The sequence below is a fragment of the Condylura cristata genome, unplaced genomic scaffold (genome assembly GCF_000260355.1).
Source record: "Condylura cristata isolate star-nosed mole 26May11 unplaced genomic scaffold, ConCri1.0 scaffold00014, whole genome shotgun sequence".
Lineage (NCBI taxonomy): Eukaryota > Metazoa > Chordata > Mammalia > Eulipotyphla > Talpidae > Condylura > Condylura cristata.
In genome coordinates, this window is record NW_004567115.1 from 35,463,226 (window position 1) to 35,479,082 (window position 15,857).

The 15,857-nt window shown below is 37.0% G+C and overlaps 1 protein-coding gene across 1 annotated transcript in view; it reads right to left on the bottom strand.

Annotated features, from left to right (window-relative positions):
• Positions 1-1,232: 1,232 nt before the first annotated feature.
• The window catches only part of FGL1 (fibrinogen-like 1), a 35,690-nt gene continuing 21,065 nt past the window's right edge, over positions 1,233-15,857 (bottom strand). The window contains exons 6-10 of the mRNA XM_004682491.1: positions 6,973-7,132; positions 6,620-6,717; positions 3,565-3,653; positions 3,194-3,381; positions 1,233-1,392 (exon numbers count right to left, since the gene is read on the bottom strand). Of these exons, the coding sequence (XP_004682548.1) occupies positions 1,233-1,392; positions 3,194-3,381; positions 3,565-3,653; positions 6,620-6,717; positions 6,973-7,132 (695 nt within the window). The remainder of the gene's footprint in view (positions 1,393-3,193; positions 3,382-3,564; positions 3,654-6,619; positions 6,718-6,972; positions 7,133-15,857) is intronic.

Genomic DNA, 15,857 nt, shown 5'->3' on the forward strand with positions numbered 1-15,857 from the left:
CCACCAGGGAGGGCCCTGCTATTAATTTTTATGGAAAAAAATTTGAGTTTTTCTAGCCCCCAAAAACCATATACCAAGTCATATCAAATATTGCACAGAAGCTAAAATAACAACCACAGACAGTAAAAGAAAGGATGGCTGCAAACATATGAAAAAAGTTGTCAGGGGAAGGAGTTCGGCCTGGCTACTATAACATTCAGACTGTGTGTTGTCTCCAGCGTAGCTACTGCAAAACAGTTGCTGAACGTTGTCATGAATGGAAAATCCTCTTCAGAATTCTTTCGCCTAGCAAAAACAGGACCTAATGTAGATCGTTCACAAAAGCAAAGTAGTATAACACAAACTTTCAAAAAGCTGTATTATACTCTTCACTTTGCAATGAGAGTAGTTAAGGAGCCAGCCAAAGACATACAGATTTTAAGCAGACCCTCATGCACTGCTGGTGGGAAATACTGGTTTAAGGATCTAAGGATTAGCTAAATCTACACATGATGCTCAAATATATTTGGAATATATTACCTTTACTGAAGCTTTTAACTCTCACTGGAAAGCCTCTCTTCCTCCACCTCACCTATCCACATTCTATCCAGAAGAAGCTGGAACAGGGTGGTAAAAAGCTTTACTTGGAATCTGTAGAGTAGGATTTGAGTCTTTGTTCCCTTACTTACGAGTTTTATAATTTGGGGCAGTCACAAAGACTCAGATCCACAAACTCTAAGCTCTTCAATACTTCACATATTTGGTAAAAGAATCAAAGAAAGAAATGTATAACCTACAGCCTAAAAAATATGAGAGTTGTATTGAAGAGTTCCAACTCTGAGTCAGAGGCCTGAATTCAAATGCAAATTCATAACACTCATTGCATATGTAGTTGATTTGGCAACCTATTATCTGCTGGATTTTTCAACTGCTTTCTTATTTAATTTATTACTCATTCATGCTTATATTATCTCCCAAGACATGGTATATCCTATCCTCTTTATTTTCTTTCCAACAAAAGCTGTTATTATTGCTTCTTGCATATAAGAATTCCTTAATATGAACATAATCTACATGTATTTGGTTACTAATACATATTTTCTGTCATGAAAGTTCTTTAACTAATAAAGATGAATAAGAATGAAATGTCGTTCACATAACAATTGTCACTATTATACATGTATATATTTGGAATTGTTTCAAATTAATTTAAATCAAGGTGAACTGAATAAAGGAAAGTCCAATAGGTGCAATTAAACAATATTTGGAATAAAATCATTTGGCCTAATTTTCATAACCACAGATTTCAAAGAATACCACCATCCAAGCCAGGTGTGCCAGACAATGCCATTGTCGGTTGGCGCTGTGTAGGCGCCTGTGTAGTATAAACCATTGAGATTTGCAGAGTGACACCTAGTGGGAGGAAAAATAAGTGCAGGACAGTCAGGAAAAACATTCGGAGAACCTCGTTATTTTTGCAAGCAAATGACCAAACATCAGCTATGAATTTGCCACTTTTCAGTCAATGGAATGTTTGTCAACTTCGCAAAGCCAACATATTGTTTTTTAAATATTTATTTATTTATGCATAAAAGAACTGTGTTGCAGGCCAGAGGCGTGGAGATGGGGGAGAAGGATTCACCACAGAGAGTGGGGAGTAGAATAGGCAGATGTACTGAAATACACCGCTGAGGGGGGCAACAGAGGAGGCAGGAGAGGTCTGCTGCATTATGTGGGTCAGCTCCCTGGCCAGGGACCTAACTAGTTCTTAGAAGTGATAGCGCTGAGACTTCACCCCTAGGCCACCAGGGAGGACTGAAAGATAAGTTTTTTAATTTGGTGCTATACAACACATCTCAAGATATGGCACAGGCCTGTTATTAATAGTCTTAAAAAATAGAAAAGAAAAATAAGCATACAAAAATATGACCTTCTAACCTTTAGTCTTAGCAGGCCTGGTAAGGGTTAAAAAGCAAGGTGTGGCCTGGTACTTACTGCCTATTCCCATGGATAATTTCCACTTCTATTTTCCTCCTTCTGCTGCCAAGATACTGCTTTCACAATTCACCCTTTTTTTAAAATCACAAGCATATCAGTTATTTTAACCTCAAGGATAAGAAGACAATACCTAAACTAGCACTTAAAGTTTTCCCAGCCATCAACCAAGAATCATGTGTCTAAGTTAATCCTTTATATAATTACTCCAATCTAAGCAGATTGGGGTAGTAATCATGAACATAAAAAAATATCTTCTTTCTTCTTCTGGGATCTGTAAAATTTGCCCCTGACATAGGTAAGCTATAGGTGACAATTTTCATTTGTAGTGTGATGAAATAAGTAACTTTATAATTGTTTATTGATATAACCAATGAAGAGATGATAGAGAGTTTTCACATAGTATAGCTCTGAAGGCCCTCCCTGGTGGCGGAACACTGCAGAGCTATTGATTTATTGATTTATGCATACAGAACACTTAAAAACACTTCATCACTGAAGAATTCTAATAAGGATGATTAGTTAGTAACCCCAGTATTATAAAGAAGACCAACAATGCCTCATACTTTATAATTAATGCCCACCAGGGAGATATGGGCAACACTACTACAACTATGTTTATTAAATGTCAAACCTGGTTGCTCCCCTCAGCAGTGTACTTCACCAATCTGTCTGTTCTGCTCTCTGCTCTGTCTCTGGTGAATCCTCTCATCGCCCCTGCACCTCTGGCCTGCACCCCAGTTCTGTATGCATAAATCAATAAATCAATAGCTCTGAAATCTAAGGAAATTAGATTATCAAGTTAAAAAAAAGCATATAATTCACCTACAAATGCTGAGTGGGAATTAGGATCACTTATCCCCTTAGCGTCGACTCCCATTAGACTGTATTGCTCCCCACTCTGCCTCTGGTGAATGCTCTCATTCCCCACCCCAGCACCTCTGGCCTACAGCCCAGCTCTTGTATGCATAAATAAATCAAAATAAATTTTAAAAAGTAGTAATTTGATCTACTTGTATGACATATCTTTCAAGATTTATTAATGTACACAGTGAACAAATCCTTAAAAACACTTCATCACTGAAGAATTCTAATAAGGATGATTAGTTAGTAACCCCAGTATTATAAAGAAGACCAACAATGCCTCATACTTTATAATTAATGCCCACCAGGGAGATATGGGCAACACTACTACAACTATGTTTATTAAATGTCAAACCTGTTAAACCACCAGCCAGACTGATCTTCTTCTGCACAGTTCCCTTCATAGTTGTCATTATCTCTGTCCCATGTGCTGAACTTCATTTTCTGGTGACTTCCCCACCACTGCACCTCAGGATGAAAATTCGCTGTAAAGGCATCGCCAGCTGTTCCAGAGTATTCCCCGATATCCAACTCATAGGAACTCTAAAGGAAAAGAGGCAAAATCAACCAAAAGTCACCATTTTAAAAATGTTCATAAACATTATAAAATATTAATAAACAAAACAGCCCTATAGCCTTTGTACAGTTTCGGTTGCCCTGAATTCAGTTTACATTACATGTTTCATGCATTCATACATAGCGTTACTTTTTTGAACTTTTCAGTACCTTTTCATTTCCAACTTTGAAGTTTTTATATCGTGCATAACGACTGTTTTTTTCAAAATCTGAAAGGTCAATATTTAAAGTGTAGTCACCTGAAAAAAAAGAAATTGTAATTTTTAAATGGGTGACAAGATATTGAATTATTGAAGTCTGAAATCAGTTCATGACTTTCTCACTTAGACTACTTTCTTTTGCCGTGAGTCAGCTTTTAATGAATAAACAAGGACTCTGCTTTATTTATAACATGAACGTTTCATTCATTGTGTATGTTACTTGAAAATCATTAAGGACATATTATTAGGTAGAAAACTTCTAGATGCGTCATTTACTTGGCAAAGAACAGATAATGTTCTATTCTCCTACTTTGAAAAATAAAATTTCACAGTGAGTCGTAAAACCAGGCTTTGGATTCTTCAGTGTAGCAAAAAAGGCCCCCTCCCTGGTGGCACAGGGGTTAAAGACTCAGCATTTTCAGCAATCAAGCTGTTGCCAGCCACTGAGACATGAGTTCAATCCCCAGCCTGGGAGCCTACCCACATGGCACAGCAGACCTCTCCTGTCTTGGCGCTGTGCCCCTGAGCAGTGTACTTCAGTGGTCCATCTGTTCTGCTTCCCATTCTGTCTCTGGTGAATCCTCTCACCCCCCACCCCACACACATACACCTCTGGTCTACACCCCAGCTCTTGTATGCATAAATACATAAATATTTTAAAAAGGTAGAGGCCCAGGAATAGAGAGACTGTGGCTTTCACACCTGGTCTGTGTTCAGCCTCCTTCTCTCCCCAGTCCCACCTCTAGCAGCCAGGATCCTTGCGGACATTACAGGCACACATCCAAACACTGATACCCACAATACAAGCTCTTTCTTTGCTTCTCTTCAAGCTTAGGGTGCACACACCAGTAACAAAGTCATCCCCAGGGAGACAAAGGTGAGACATGAATGGGGTGCATGAGCAGGAGTTTCTAAGGAAAATGTGAAGTCTGTTCTAACAGGCATGCTTGACTCCCCGGCATTGGAACAAGTCCAGGAGAGGTTCCTGTGGCCACAGATTCCTTATTCCATAGTCTTCTGTAAATGGGGTTTCAAGGAAGAGGCCCTCTAGCCTGAACGTTACCTGAAAGGTATTAAAGGTCTTATGAGTCAAGGCTGTGAAGTAGATGAGAGCAGCAAGGCAGGCGAAGATAACTCTCTTAAATAGTCTTTATATTATAAAAGGGACATGGAGTCTCAATTTCTTAGGCAGATAGCTAAATATCTATTTGATCAATAATATATAAAAATACCACTACAGAATATCTCCAGTTAAAACTTATATGATGGGAATAACCTATTTTCAGAGGCAATTTCCTATCCATAATTAAAGAACAAAAGCACTGGTTTTCCTGGGGAAGATGCGAGATATGGTTGTGAAGTCTGGAAACAATAAATATATTTTTGCTACTATGAAAATAGTCAGCCTGGATACCAATGAAAACATGAAGTAGAAGCAAATGTGCTAGCAAAGTGTATCTGGGTAAATAAGGATTCAATAATAATTTGAAAAATAATACATTTGAATTTTGTATACTTAGGGAAAAAAACTTGTTTTTCTTTTTTTCCCCTTGGGGCCTTCTGTTTCAATAAGAAATCAGATAAATATTAATGTGTGAATGAAACAAAAGCCAGTATAATAGTGTCTTATATCATAAACATTAGAACAGACTAATAAATAACGCTGATGAAGGAAACCTCATATAAATTTAGAAGACACTTATCAGAAGGACAAAGAAAGAAGCAGGATTCCAGGGTTATCTATCCTGTAGCTATAACTCAGAGGTCTCAAAGGTCCTTATACTATATATTATACTATATATTAATCCTAATGATTACTGCACCAATCACTTTCCTAACTTGGATGGAGCAAGTAAACCCTTGCTTTTACATTTAATGTGTCATTGTGTGATTTAGCATGCTTTTTTGAACAAGACAGTTGTTTTTCATGAAACATTCAGAATCAGACCTGTGTGGGACTATCATCCCAGACTACCACTGAGAGGTAAGAAAGGCAACAGATTGATTGCAAAAGGAAATGGGAACGAGAAGCTTGGAAATTTATTATCAGACTACTGGTATCTGAAAATGGGAATGAGAAGCTTGGAAATTTGTTATCAAACTATTGTATAGATGTATGCAATTCACTATGAAATGAGTCAAACTAATAAAATGGATTTATGGTGGATAGATATATGTGAAAAAAACAACAAAAAATACAATGAAATGTCACTATAAAATGTAGGTGGTAGGCTGAAACTTCTGGTTTTGCTACCACTTTGTCCCTCTGCAATGCCACTTTATAACTCTTCCCATTGGGTCTACTCCTTTCCCTTGAAAGCTGAGTTTGCCATGCAACTTCGTTTCTCCAGCTGAAGGCAGGGACAGTGACTGTACTAGTTCTGAGTCTAAGTCTCCTGAGACTTGTGCTTACACTCTCTTTCTTGGACCTCTGCCTGTGCTACAAGAACAGGACCAGGCTAGCTCACTGCAGGTGAGAGACCACATGTAACAAAGGTCAACTTAGAAATGCGAACCTCTAGCTGACTGGGAAGTAGATCACAGACCCATAAACAAGCCTAACTGAGATCAGCAGGACTCAACCCTGATCAGCAAAACTTTCCAGCCAACAGACTGTGAAAAATAATAAATGGTTGTTCTAAACTACTAAGTTTTGCAGTAACTTGTTGCACAAAATTATCATGCAATAGATAACCAACATGGTATGTAATCTTGAGATACTCAAAAGTATTTTTTAAAAGTATGACTAAAATAATATATTCCCATCCCCCCCCCCAAAATGTATATATAAAAATCCCACACTCCTATCCCAGGTCTAATTTCTTTTCCTCCTTTCCTAGTTTTTAGCAGCCACATCCCACAAAAGGGATTTCTGCTCCCTTTAAAGGGATCACTGCCACTTGCAAATCAAGTAACTGAAATATTTTCTCACGATGAGTTAGGAAAATATTAAAGTGTACTGTTTTACTGTATTTCAAATAAATTTGAGATCAGGTAAACCTTACCTTGTGTTGTCAAGAAATGAAGATTTTTATTACCCAGCCAATATTCACCATTTGGTTGGACAAAATTTCCAAAACCATTTTCATAGTCATTCCAACCTCTAAAAGTTTTAAAGAGAAAGTGGATTTTAGCAAAAGCCAAATGAATCTTTGCAGTATCCAAGATGTTTATCACCTACTACCATCCCCAGTGCCAATATTTTCTTGATTAACCTATGCACTTTTGGTATTATTTAGTGAAAGTGAAATTCCTTCTAATTAACAGACTTTGGGACATAATTTTTAAAAAGGATTAACATCATAAAGCTAACATTTGTTACTCCAAATAAGTCCTTATAGTATTACAGCTAGCATACCTATTAAAATTCTCACTGCCATCAGATCGCCTCTGAATTACAGTCCATCCTCCTCCATCAGACATGTCACAAAAAACAGAAAATTCCGCTGGGCTCTGGAGAGGCTTGATTTTGTAAAATCCACTGTGTGTATATCCATCATTGAAAATTTCTGAACAATCTGTTTGCAAAACAAGGTAATATAACATTTGTTATGTGTGTTCTTTTTAATTTTTTAATAATATAAGTTTATTTTTACATCATTTTGTGCCTATTTCCATCTCAGTTGTAATCCCAATGGGCTTCCCATCACCAAATCACCTGTGTGTCATCACCATAGTCCAGTGCATCTCACTCCCCCCACCATTTTTTATCCCATTCCCTGTTCCACCCCCATAAAATGTCTTTGGTATATAGTTGTCTATCATCATCATTATTATTATTTTCTTGCCTGATCCTTTATACTGCTACTATGCGTGAAACCATACAGTATTTTTCCTTTTCTTTCTGGCTTATTTCACTAAGCATGATCTTTTCCAGCTCCATCCATGTTGCTGCAAAAGGCATGTGTTTATTTATTTATTTATTTATTGGTTGCTGAGTATATTCCATTGTGTACCACATCTTTTTAATCCAGTCATCTACTTTGGGCATTTGGGATGTTTCCATGTCATTCCAATTGTAAATAAAGCAGCAATAAAAATGGGGGTATAGGTGCCTTTTTGAATCAGTGTTTTTGTATTTTTTGGGTAGATATCTAGGAGTGGGATTGCTGGGTCATATGAAAGCTACATTTTTAGCAGTTCAAGAAACCTCCAAACAGTTTCCCATAGTGGTTGTACTAGTTTGCATTCCCACCAGCAGTGCAGGAGAGTTCCTTTTTCTCCATATCCTCACCAATACTTGTTGTTGCTAGTTGTTTGAAGATGTGACATTCTCACTGGGGTGAAGTGGTATCTCGTTGTGATTTTAATTTGCATCTCCCTTATTACAAGTGATGTTGAACATTTTTTTATATGCTTGCTGGCCATCTGCATTTCCTCTTTGGAGAAGTGTCTTTTTAGCTCTTCTGCCCATTTTTTGATGGAGTTGTTTATTTTTGTTGAATTTCATCAGTTCTTTGTATATCTCTGTGATCAATCCGTTAGCGCTAGTTTTATGTGAGAAAATTTTTTCCCAATCAGTGGTATGTCTGTTTGTTTTTTGTAATGTCTCTTTGCTGTACAGAAGCTCTTTAATTTGACATTGTCCCATTTATTTATCATTTCCTTCACTGTCGTTGAAAGAGAAGTAAAAAGGAATGAAGAAACATTTCTAGAGCTATCTGACACCATGAGGAAAGGAAATACCAGAGTTATAGGTATCCCAGAAGGTGAAGAGAAAAGCCAAAGAATAGAGAAAATATCCACAGAGATAACAGAAGAGGACTTCCCTAATATGAAGAAGGAGATGAAAGTTGACATCCAAGAAGTGGAGGAATACCAAACTACCCTGATAATAGGAGAAATACAGCAAGACATATCATAGCAAATTTACCAAGAATACCAGACAATAAAAAGATAATGAGAATGATAAGAGGGAAGAAACAAATAACCTATAAAGGGAAACTAATCAGGCTGATATCAGTCTTCTCTGAAGAAACACTATAGGCAAGAAGAGAGTGGAGGGACATACTCAACAAATTCCAAAGCATCAAATGCCAACTAAGAATACTATATCCTGTGATGCTCTCCTTCCAGGACATTCTCAGACAAACAGAAACTCCACAATTTCGTCATGACTAAACCCCCACTACAAAAAAAATTACAAGAAGTTCTCAAGCCAAATCCAACAGAAGAATGAACAAGAACAGTTCAAAACAAGGAACAAAAACACAAAGGACAAAAAAAAAAAAGCAAAAACAGATGCCAATATATCAATATTATCTCTAAAGGTAAATGGCATAAAAACAGACTGAAAATAAAAGGATGGAAAACAATCCTACAAGCAAATGGACCAAAAATGAAGGCAGGAACAGCTATACTTATATCAGATAAAATAGACTTCAAACTAAAAAAGGTTAAAAGAGACACAGAAGGGTACTATATTATGATTAAGGGGACAATACAACAAAAAGACATAACAATTATCAACATATATGCACCAAATGAAGGAGCACCAAAATACATCAGGAAACTACTGTCATCTATGAAAACATGTATCAGAGAAAATACATACATAGTAGGAGACTTCAAAATGCCACTCTCAACAATGTGAATTCTTTTTTTTTTAAAGACTTATTTATTTATGCATACAGAAATGGGGTACAGGCCAGAGGTGCAGGGTTGGCGAGAAGATTCACCAGAGACAGAGTAGTGAGCAGAACAGGCAGATTGAGGAAGTACACTGCTGAGGGGAGCAGCGGGCGGGTCAGGAGAGGTCTACCGCGCCATGTGGATCATCTCCAGGGGTGGGTTTGAACTCATACTGAAGTGGCTTTAGCTTCTTAGTATGGTGCTTTAACCCACTGTGCCACCAGGGAGGGCCCTGTTCTTTTTTTTTTTTTAAAGATTTTATTTATTCATACAGAATTGGGGTACAGGACAGAGATGTGGAGGGTGGGAGGATTCACCAGAGACAGAGTGGGGAGTAGAACAGGCAGATCAACGAAGTACACTGCTGTCGGGAGCAGCGGGCGGGTCAGGAGAAGTCTGCCTCGCCATGTGGATTTCCTCTGGGGCAGGCAGGAATTGAACTCATGTGGCAGTGGCTTTAGCTTCTTAGTGCTATGCTTTAACCCACTGCGCCACCAGGGAGGGCCCCATGTTCTTTTTTTTAAGGGAGCCTCTGAATAAGATTACTCAGTACCAATGGACAGATGAACACATGATGCAGATAATCAGCCTTTGAAAATTGCATCTTGTACATCTTCCAGTGGATATTAGGAAATTTCTTTTTTATTTTTTTTTCTAATATTCAATTATCATCTGACTCTGCAGCAATCATGGAAACAAGAATATATTTTTTTCTGGATTGTTTTATTTTGTGAGGAACAATTTAAAAAGCCATGTATGGCAAAATTTACTAATCTCCCAATTAAAATAGATATATGTATGTGTGTTCAGCCCATTATAGTATTTACAGAATTTACAGCTTTGTCAGACAAAATATTAGAATTTATGTCTTCTATGAGGCTAAAATGAAAGCAGAAATATAACAACAAACACATAAATTAATATGGGCTATCTTTACTAAAAGCATTATAAGTCATTCTGTATGATTGTATACAGTGAACTCAAAATAGCAATCTTCAGTTTAGATTCTTACAGCTTACCAGTTTCATCAGAATTTTATTAAGCCACTGAAATTTCATGCATTCCTAGATATTTTTGCTAAAATAGCAAGATTCTTCTTTTCTTTTATGCCTCCATTCCCCTTTTCCAGAGTATTTTTGGACACAGAAGCAAACATAACTACCAATATGTCACCCAAAAGTAAAAGCTATTGCTTAAACCACTTGAGGGTGTGAATTCATATCCATGGGATATCATCTACATCATTCTGTGCAGATTTAGAGAATGTGACATTATGGATTTTATGCTTGTTTCTATACTCCAAAAGTCATATTGTAGGGTAGTGGTCACTATTAATGGACTCAAGATTTCTGAATGAAAATGTTGTAATTTAACATCGCTATAACATATAGTTTGCCTTATCATTTTGTTAATTTCTTTAATTTTTTTCTCTTCATAATTAGATAAATTAATTCTTTTAGCACATATTTTTAAGTTCCTTCTTCATTTTTATTGTTTTGATACCAATGTGTCAACTTTTGTTATAATAAAATACACTACATATTATTAGATTGAATGGGTTATAGGAATCAGAAAAGAAAAGAATCTTAGTCACTTTTTATAGCTTTTGTTTACACTTCTACTTTGGTGAGATGCTAATCTTTGTAAAGCTTTGTTTTATGTGTATATTCATTTTTGAGGATCAGAAGCCCAATTATTCTTTATACATATTGGGTTATTGAAAAAGATCCTGTTTTGAAAATTAAACAAGAAGAGAAACAATGTGAAAATATTTTCTAAAATTAGGCCAATGTTGTTCCAAAGGTTACCTCTGTGGTCAAGTGTGTGGTACAACAGATTTCATTAAAGTAAACAGATTTTTAAACTTATTAGGAAAGGAGCTTTTTGTTTATATTTAATCTCATACCAAAGAGCTAAATAGTAAAGTTTCACAAGTTTAGACTCTTTTGCAGACATATATGGAAATGATTAGCTAAGCACTTGCCTCTGAAAAACTATGAATGTGGGAGTTTTCAGCCAAAGTTTTCTATTCATTTTTATTTGTGCCAACAGCAAGTTTGTTGTATTTTAACATTTTTTCCTTTCTCCCAAAGGGAAATGAAAACACAACTTAAGATCTAGAGGAAAACTTTCAACTAAACAAATAACTAGACATCAAAAAAGCATCAGTAGCTCAAATGCTTCTAGCAGGCAATTTAAAGAGCCTGCCTTTAGGAAATGTGACTTTCAATATGACACAGGAAAGTCAGGCAATGTAGTCTTTGAAACATTAACTTGATATTGAAACTATGATTTTTTTAGCTGTTTCAACCTACTCAATCCCCTAGAGAATAGGCAGGGTGAAGGAACTCTGTGTTCATGGGAGTTAAAAAGAAAAAAGGATTTTTGGATACTTACATAATAGCAGAGTGAAGCCAGGGTTTCCTGCCCTCTCTTTGATAAACAATGCAATAAACTGGGTGAGGACTTTCTCTGATCTTGCAAAACACAAGCCATGTTAAAAGCCTGAAGTTTAAACTTCATAAAGTGACATGACAGCCTGCCAAATGGGTTTTTTCCATTTATCCCAGAATGGTGGCTGAAACTGAAAGATGAGAACCAAAGGGAAAGAGTACCCCACATTCTAAACTTAAAGAAATGCAGGAAGAGTTCAGCTGCCACTCCCTAGGGCATGCTGGGAAATGCCAGAACTGGTCTTGTTACTGCCATCCTCAGCTTCTGGACATACAAGAAGAAAAGGAAGAAAGAACACTAATTCCATGGAGAGTATAATATTCTCGTAGGATGGGATCGGTGGGCTCTGTCCTCTGAAAAAAAGGCAGAGGTTCACAATGCAATATTTTCAACAGTTAACTGATAATATAATACTAAATATAGACAACTGACATTCATTGAGCTAAATGCTTTTTAATCATGTTACATGTATTAACTCATTTAATCTTTATAACAAAGAATCAAGTATTTTTATTATTTTCATTTTAGAGATGAGGAATATGAGCTACAAAGAAGTTAAGTGACTTGTGCAAAGGTCACAGCAAGTAAAATGGGCATCTGGACTTTGAAAATAAACTTCAGCATCTACACTTGACCCACTATGCATCCTGCCTCAGACCGACGAGAGGATAAACTGGGCCTCCTAGAAATGAGGGCAGGGTCGCACTAGCAGTCTTGGTGGCTGAACAAATCTTGATGTCACAGGTTTATGATTGTCAGCAGCTAATGCGAATTTGGTACTGTAATCTTTTTATTTAGGTGCATAGTTCAACAAAAACCAAAATCTTTTTCTAGGATACATTTAATTACATGGTGTATAAAAATCATGTGATCGGTGCACTGTTTGCACAAACTGCTAGTTTCTTCATAATGAGGTGTTTTTTACCATCAGATGCATTAGATTAAGAAAATAATGAGTTAAGTAATAACATAGCAACTTGTGAACGAGTACAGAGAAACATATTTTTATAGATCATATACATAATTATTTCACTTTTTAAATTTAAGGACACCAAGAGCATAAACTTTGACACAAATGGGTTCTTTTCTTACTCTCCCATATGTCTTGTTTTTAGATATAGTTCCATATAATATATACATTATATATTTTATAAGAGATTTAAAATAATAATTTCTTTATTGTTTGACTTTGTTAAGCTCTCTAGTACTCTGTGCTTATGTACTGGAAAATAAAATACCCTTGAATTGCACTTATAGTTGCAATTCTTTTCCTCCTTCATCCTTGCACCATATATGAAAAATATTAAACACAGACCTACTAATACCTGGATTTTTTTTTAGCTATTATATCCAGAGTTGACTAGGCTGTCTGTCTATCTGATCATTATTTGCTTAATGTTATAAGACATAGGGCCCTCCCTGGTGGCGCAGCGGGTTAAAGCACAGCACAAAGAAGCGTAAACCACTTCCGCATGAGTTCGATCCCCGCCTGCCCCGGAGGTGATCCACTTGGCGTGGCAGACCTCTCATGACCCGCCCGCTGCTCCCTTCAGCAGTGTACTTCGTTGATCTGCCTGTTCTGCTCCCCACTCTGTCTCTGGTGAATCCTCTCACCCTCCTCACATCTCTGGCCTGTACCCCAGTTCTGTATGAATACATAAATAAATCTTTAAAAAAAAATGTTATAAGACATCTACACATGCAGGCATGTGCCCAAACAATGTAGTGGTTTGTCTGAACACTGTCCATATGACCCTTCCACTTAGCTCCTTACAGTGTTCCCTGCTCGGACCTTGGCACTTGGTAGTAACTGACTTCTTGCCTAGTTCCCGACTCACCCTTGTTACCTAAAGTCTGCTCCCTAATCCTCTCACTGTAAGGTCAGATTTTTAGATCTTAAACCTCAGTCTATAGTCCCCGTTGCTCTTTGTTCCATGCCCAGAGCCACAGGCATCTTCACCCTGTATCCATTTCCATTCTCACATGCCAGTGGCTCTGGACTTCTGATTCTAAAACAGGGGAAGTTGGACTCCAAGGACCAAGGATCAAGGATCAGCTGCTAGACAACAGGGTCAGGGGCCCAGGGCAAAAAGTCTCAGCAAAACAGAAATTATCATTTTGGTAAAGAGAAAAAGGGAGACTTTTATTAAAGCCCAAGTTCTAAGATTCTCACAATTCAAATACCCCACACTGGGTGTATTTGAGTGTACTCAGAAACTCAACACAAAGATGTTTTTATTTTCTCGAGCTTGACATCTCTTTGGTTTTCACAGATGTATTTCAATATTTATATTTGCTAATGTTGCTATTTCTGTCTTGTCATACTTCTTTGCTTTCATTCATAAATGAGTCTCTACTCTGTCCCAGGCATTATGATAGACAATTGAAGGTAAGAATGCATTAAGCACTGTCCCAGACCTTGCAAATTTCCCAGCTAATTAACCAAGGGAGACTCATAAACAGAGAAATTATAATATAACATGGCAGCAGCTGACGACCTCTGAACACAGTGCTCTAAATAGTGCTCATGTTGTTTTTTACAATTATTGTTTGACTACTTTAAAAGATGCCTGAAGGAAGTGAATAATTTTCTAGCAGAAGTAATAGTATATGCATTATGTTGTACAATGTGTTGACAGTTAAAAATTATGTAGCTTTCCAGTCAAAAAAATCAACTCGAAGTGGATTAAAGACCTAGACATAAGAACGGAAAGCATAAAATACCTAGAAGCAAAGATGGGTCAAACACTACACGACATACACTTCAGCGACATCTTTAAAGACAGAGCACCCAACGCCACAATAGTGAAGGCAAAGATAAATAGATGGGACTACATCAAGTTAAAGAGCTTCTGTACAGCAAAAGAAACATTACTAAAAACAAACAGAAAGATCACTAATTGGGAAAACATTTTCTCACACAAAAGTAGCGATAAAGGACTGATCACAAAAATATACGGAGAACTGATGAAACTCAACAAAAATAAAGTAAACAACCCCATCAAAAAATGGGCAGTAGAGCTAAAAAGACACTTCTCCAAAGAGGAAATGCAGATGGCCAACAGCCATATGAAAAAATGTTCAACATCACTCGTGATAAGGGAGATGCAAATTAAAACCACAATGAGATACCACCTCACCCCAGTGAGAATGGCACATCTTCAAACAACTAGCAACAACAATTGTTGGCGAGGATGTGGAGAAAAAGGAACTCTCCTGCACTGCTGGTGGGAATGCAAACTAGTACAACCACTATGGAAAACTGTCTGGAGGTTCCTCAAGCTGCTAAACATGGAGCTTCCCTACGACCCAGCAATCCCACTCCTAGGTATCTATCCAAAAGACACAAAAACACTGACTGAAAAAGATACCTGTACCCCCATGTTTATTGCTGCTTTATTTACAATTGGAAAAACATGGAAGCAGCCCAAATGCCCAAAAGTAGATGACTGGATTAGAAAGACGTGGTACATATATACAATGGAATATTACTCAGCAACCAAAAAAGAGAAACACATGTCTTTTGCAGCAACTTGGATGGAGCTGGAAAAGATCATGCTTAGTGAGATAAGCCAGAAAGAGAAAGAAAAATACCGGATGGTTTCACTCATAGCAGGAGTATAATGGACCAAGTGAGAAAATAACAAAAATAATGAACAACCATATACCAGAGACATTCTGTGGGGGTGGAGTGGGGAATGGGATCAAAAACGGGGGGAGGGGGAAGAAAGGAGGGAAATGCACGGGACTAGGGTGGTGGCACAGGGGGGATCTGGTGATGGGAAACCCGCGGGGATTACAATCGAGATGGAAAAAAAATGTGCAAAATGATGTAAAAATAAACTTTGTAATAAAAAAATAAATAAAAAAAAAATCATGTAGTTTTTAGGGAGAAATATTGGCCTAATCAAAAGGAAAATTACCAGTGCATACAACATACACATGAAAGCCTTTCTTTTATTTTCCTACTTAATTCAGATCCCTTTTCCTTTTCTGTTCTCTTATTTATTTACAATACTTTACTACACTGAAGAACATCAGGATTTAAAAAAGAAAAACTATGAATGTAACAAGAAAAGATACACAAAAACAAAGTTCAATTGTAAAAGTTCATAAATACATTCTGCCATTTGCACAAGGATATTTAAACTATTGTCT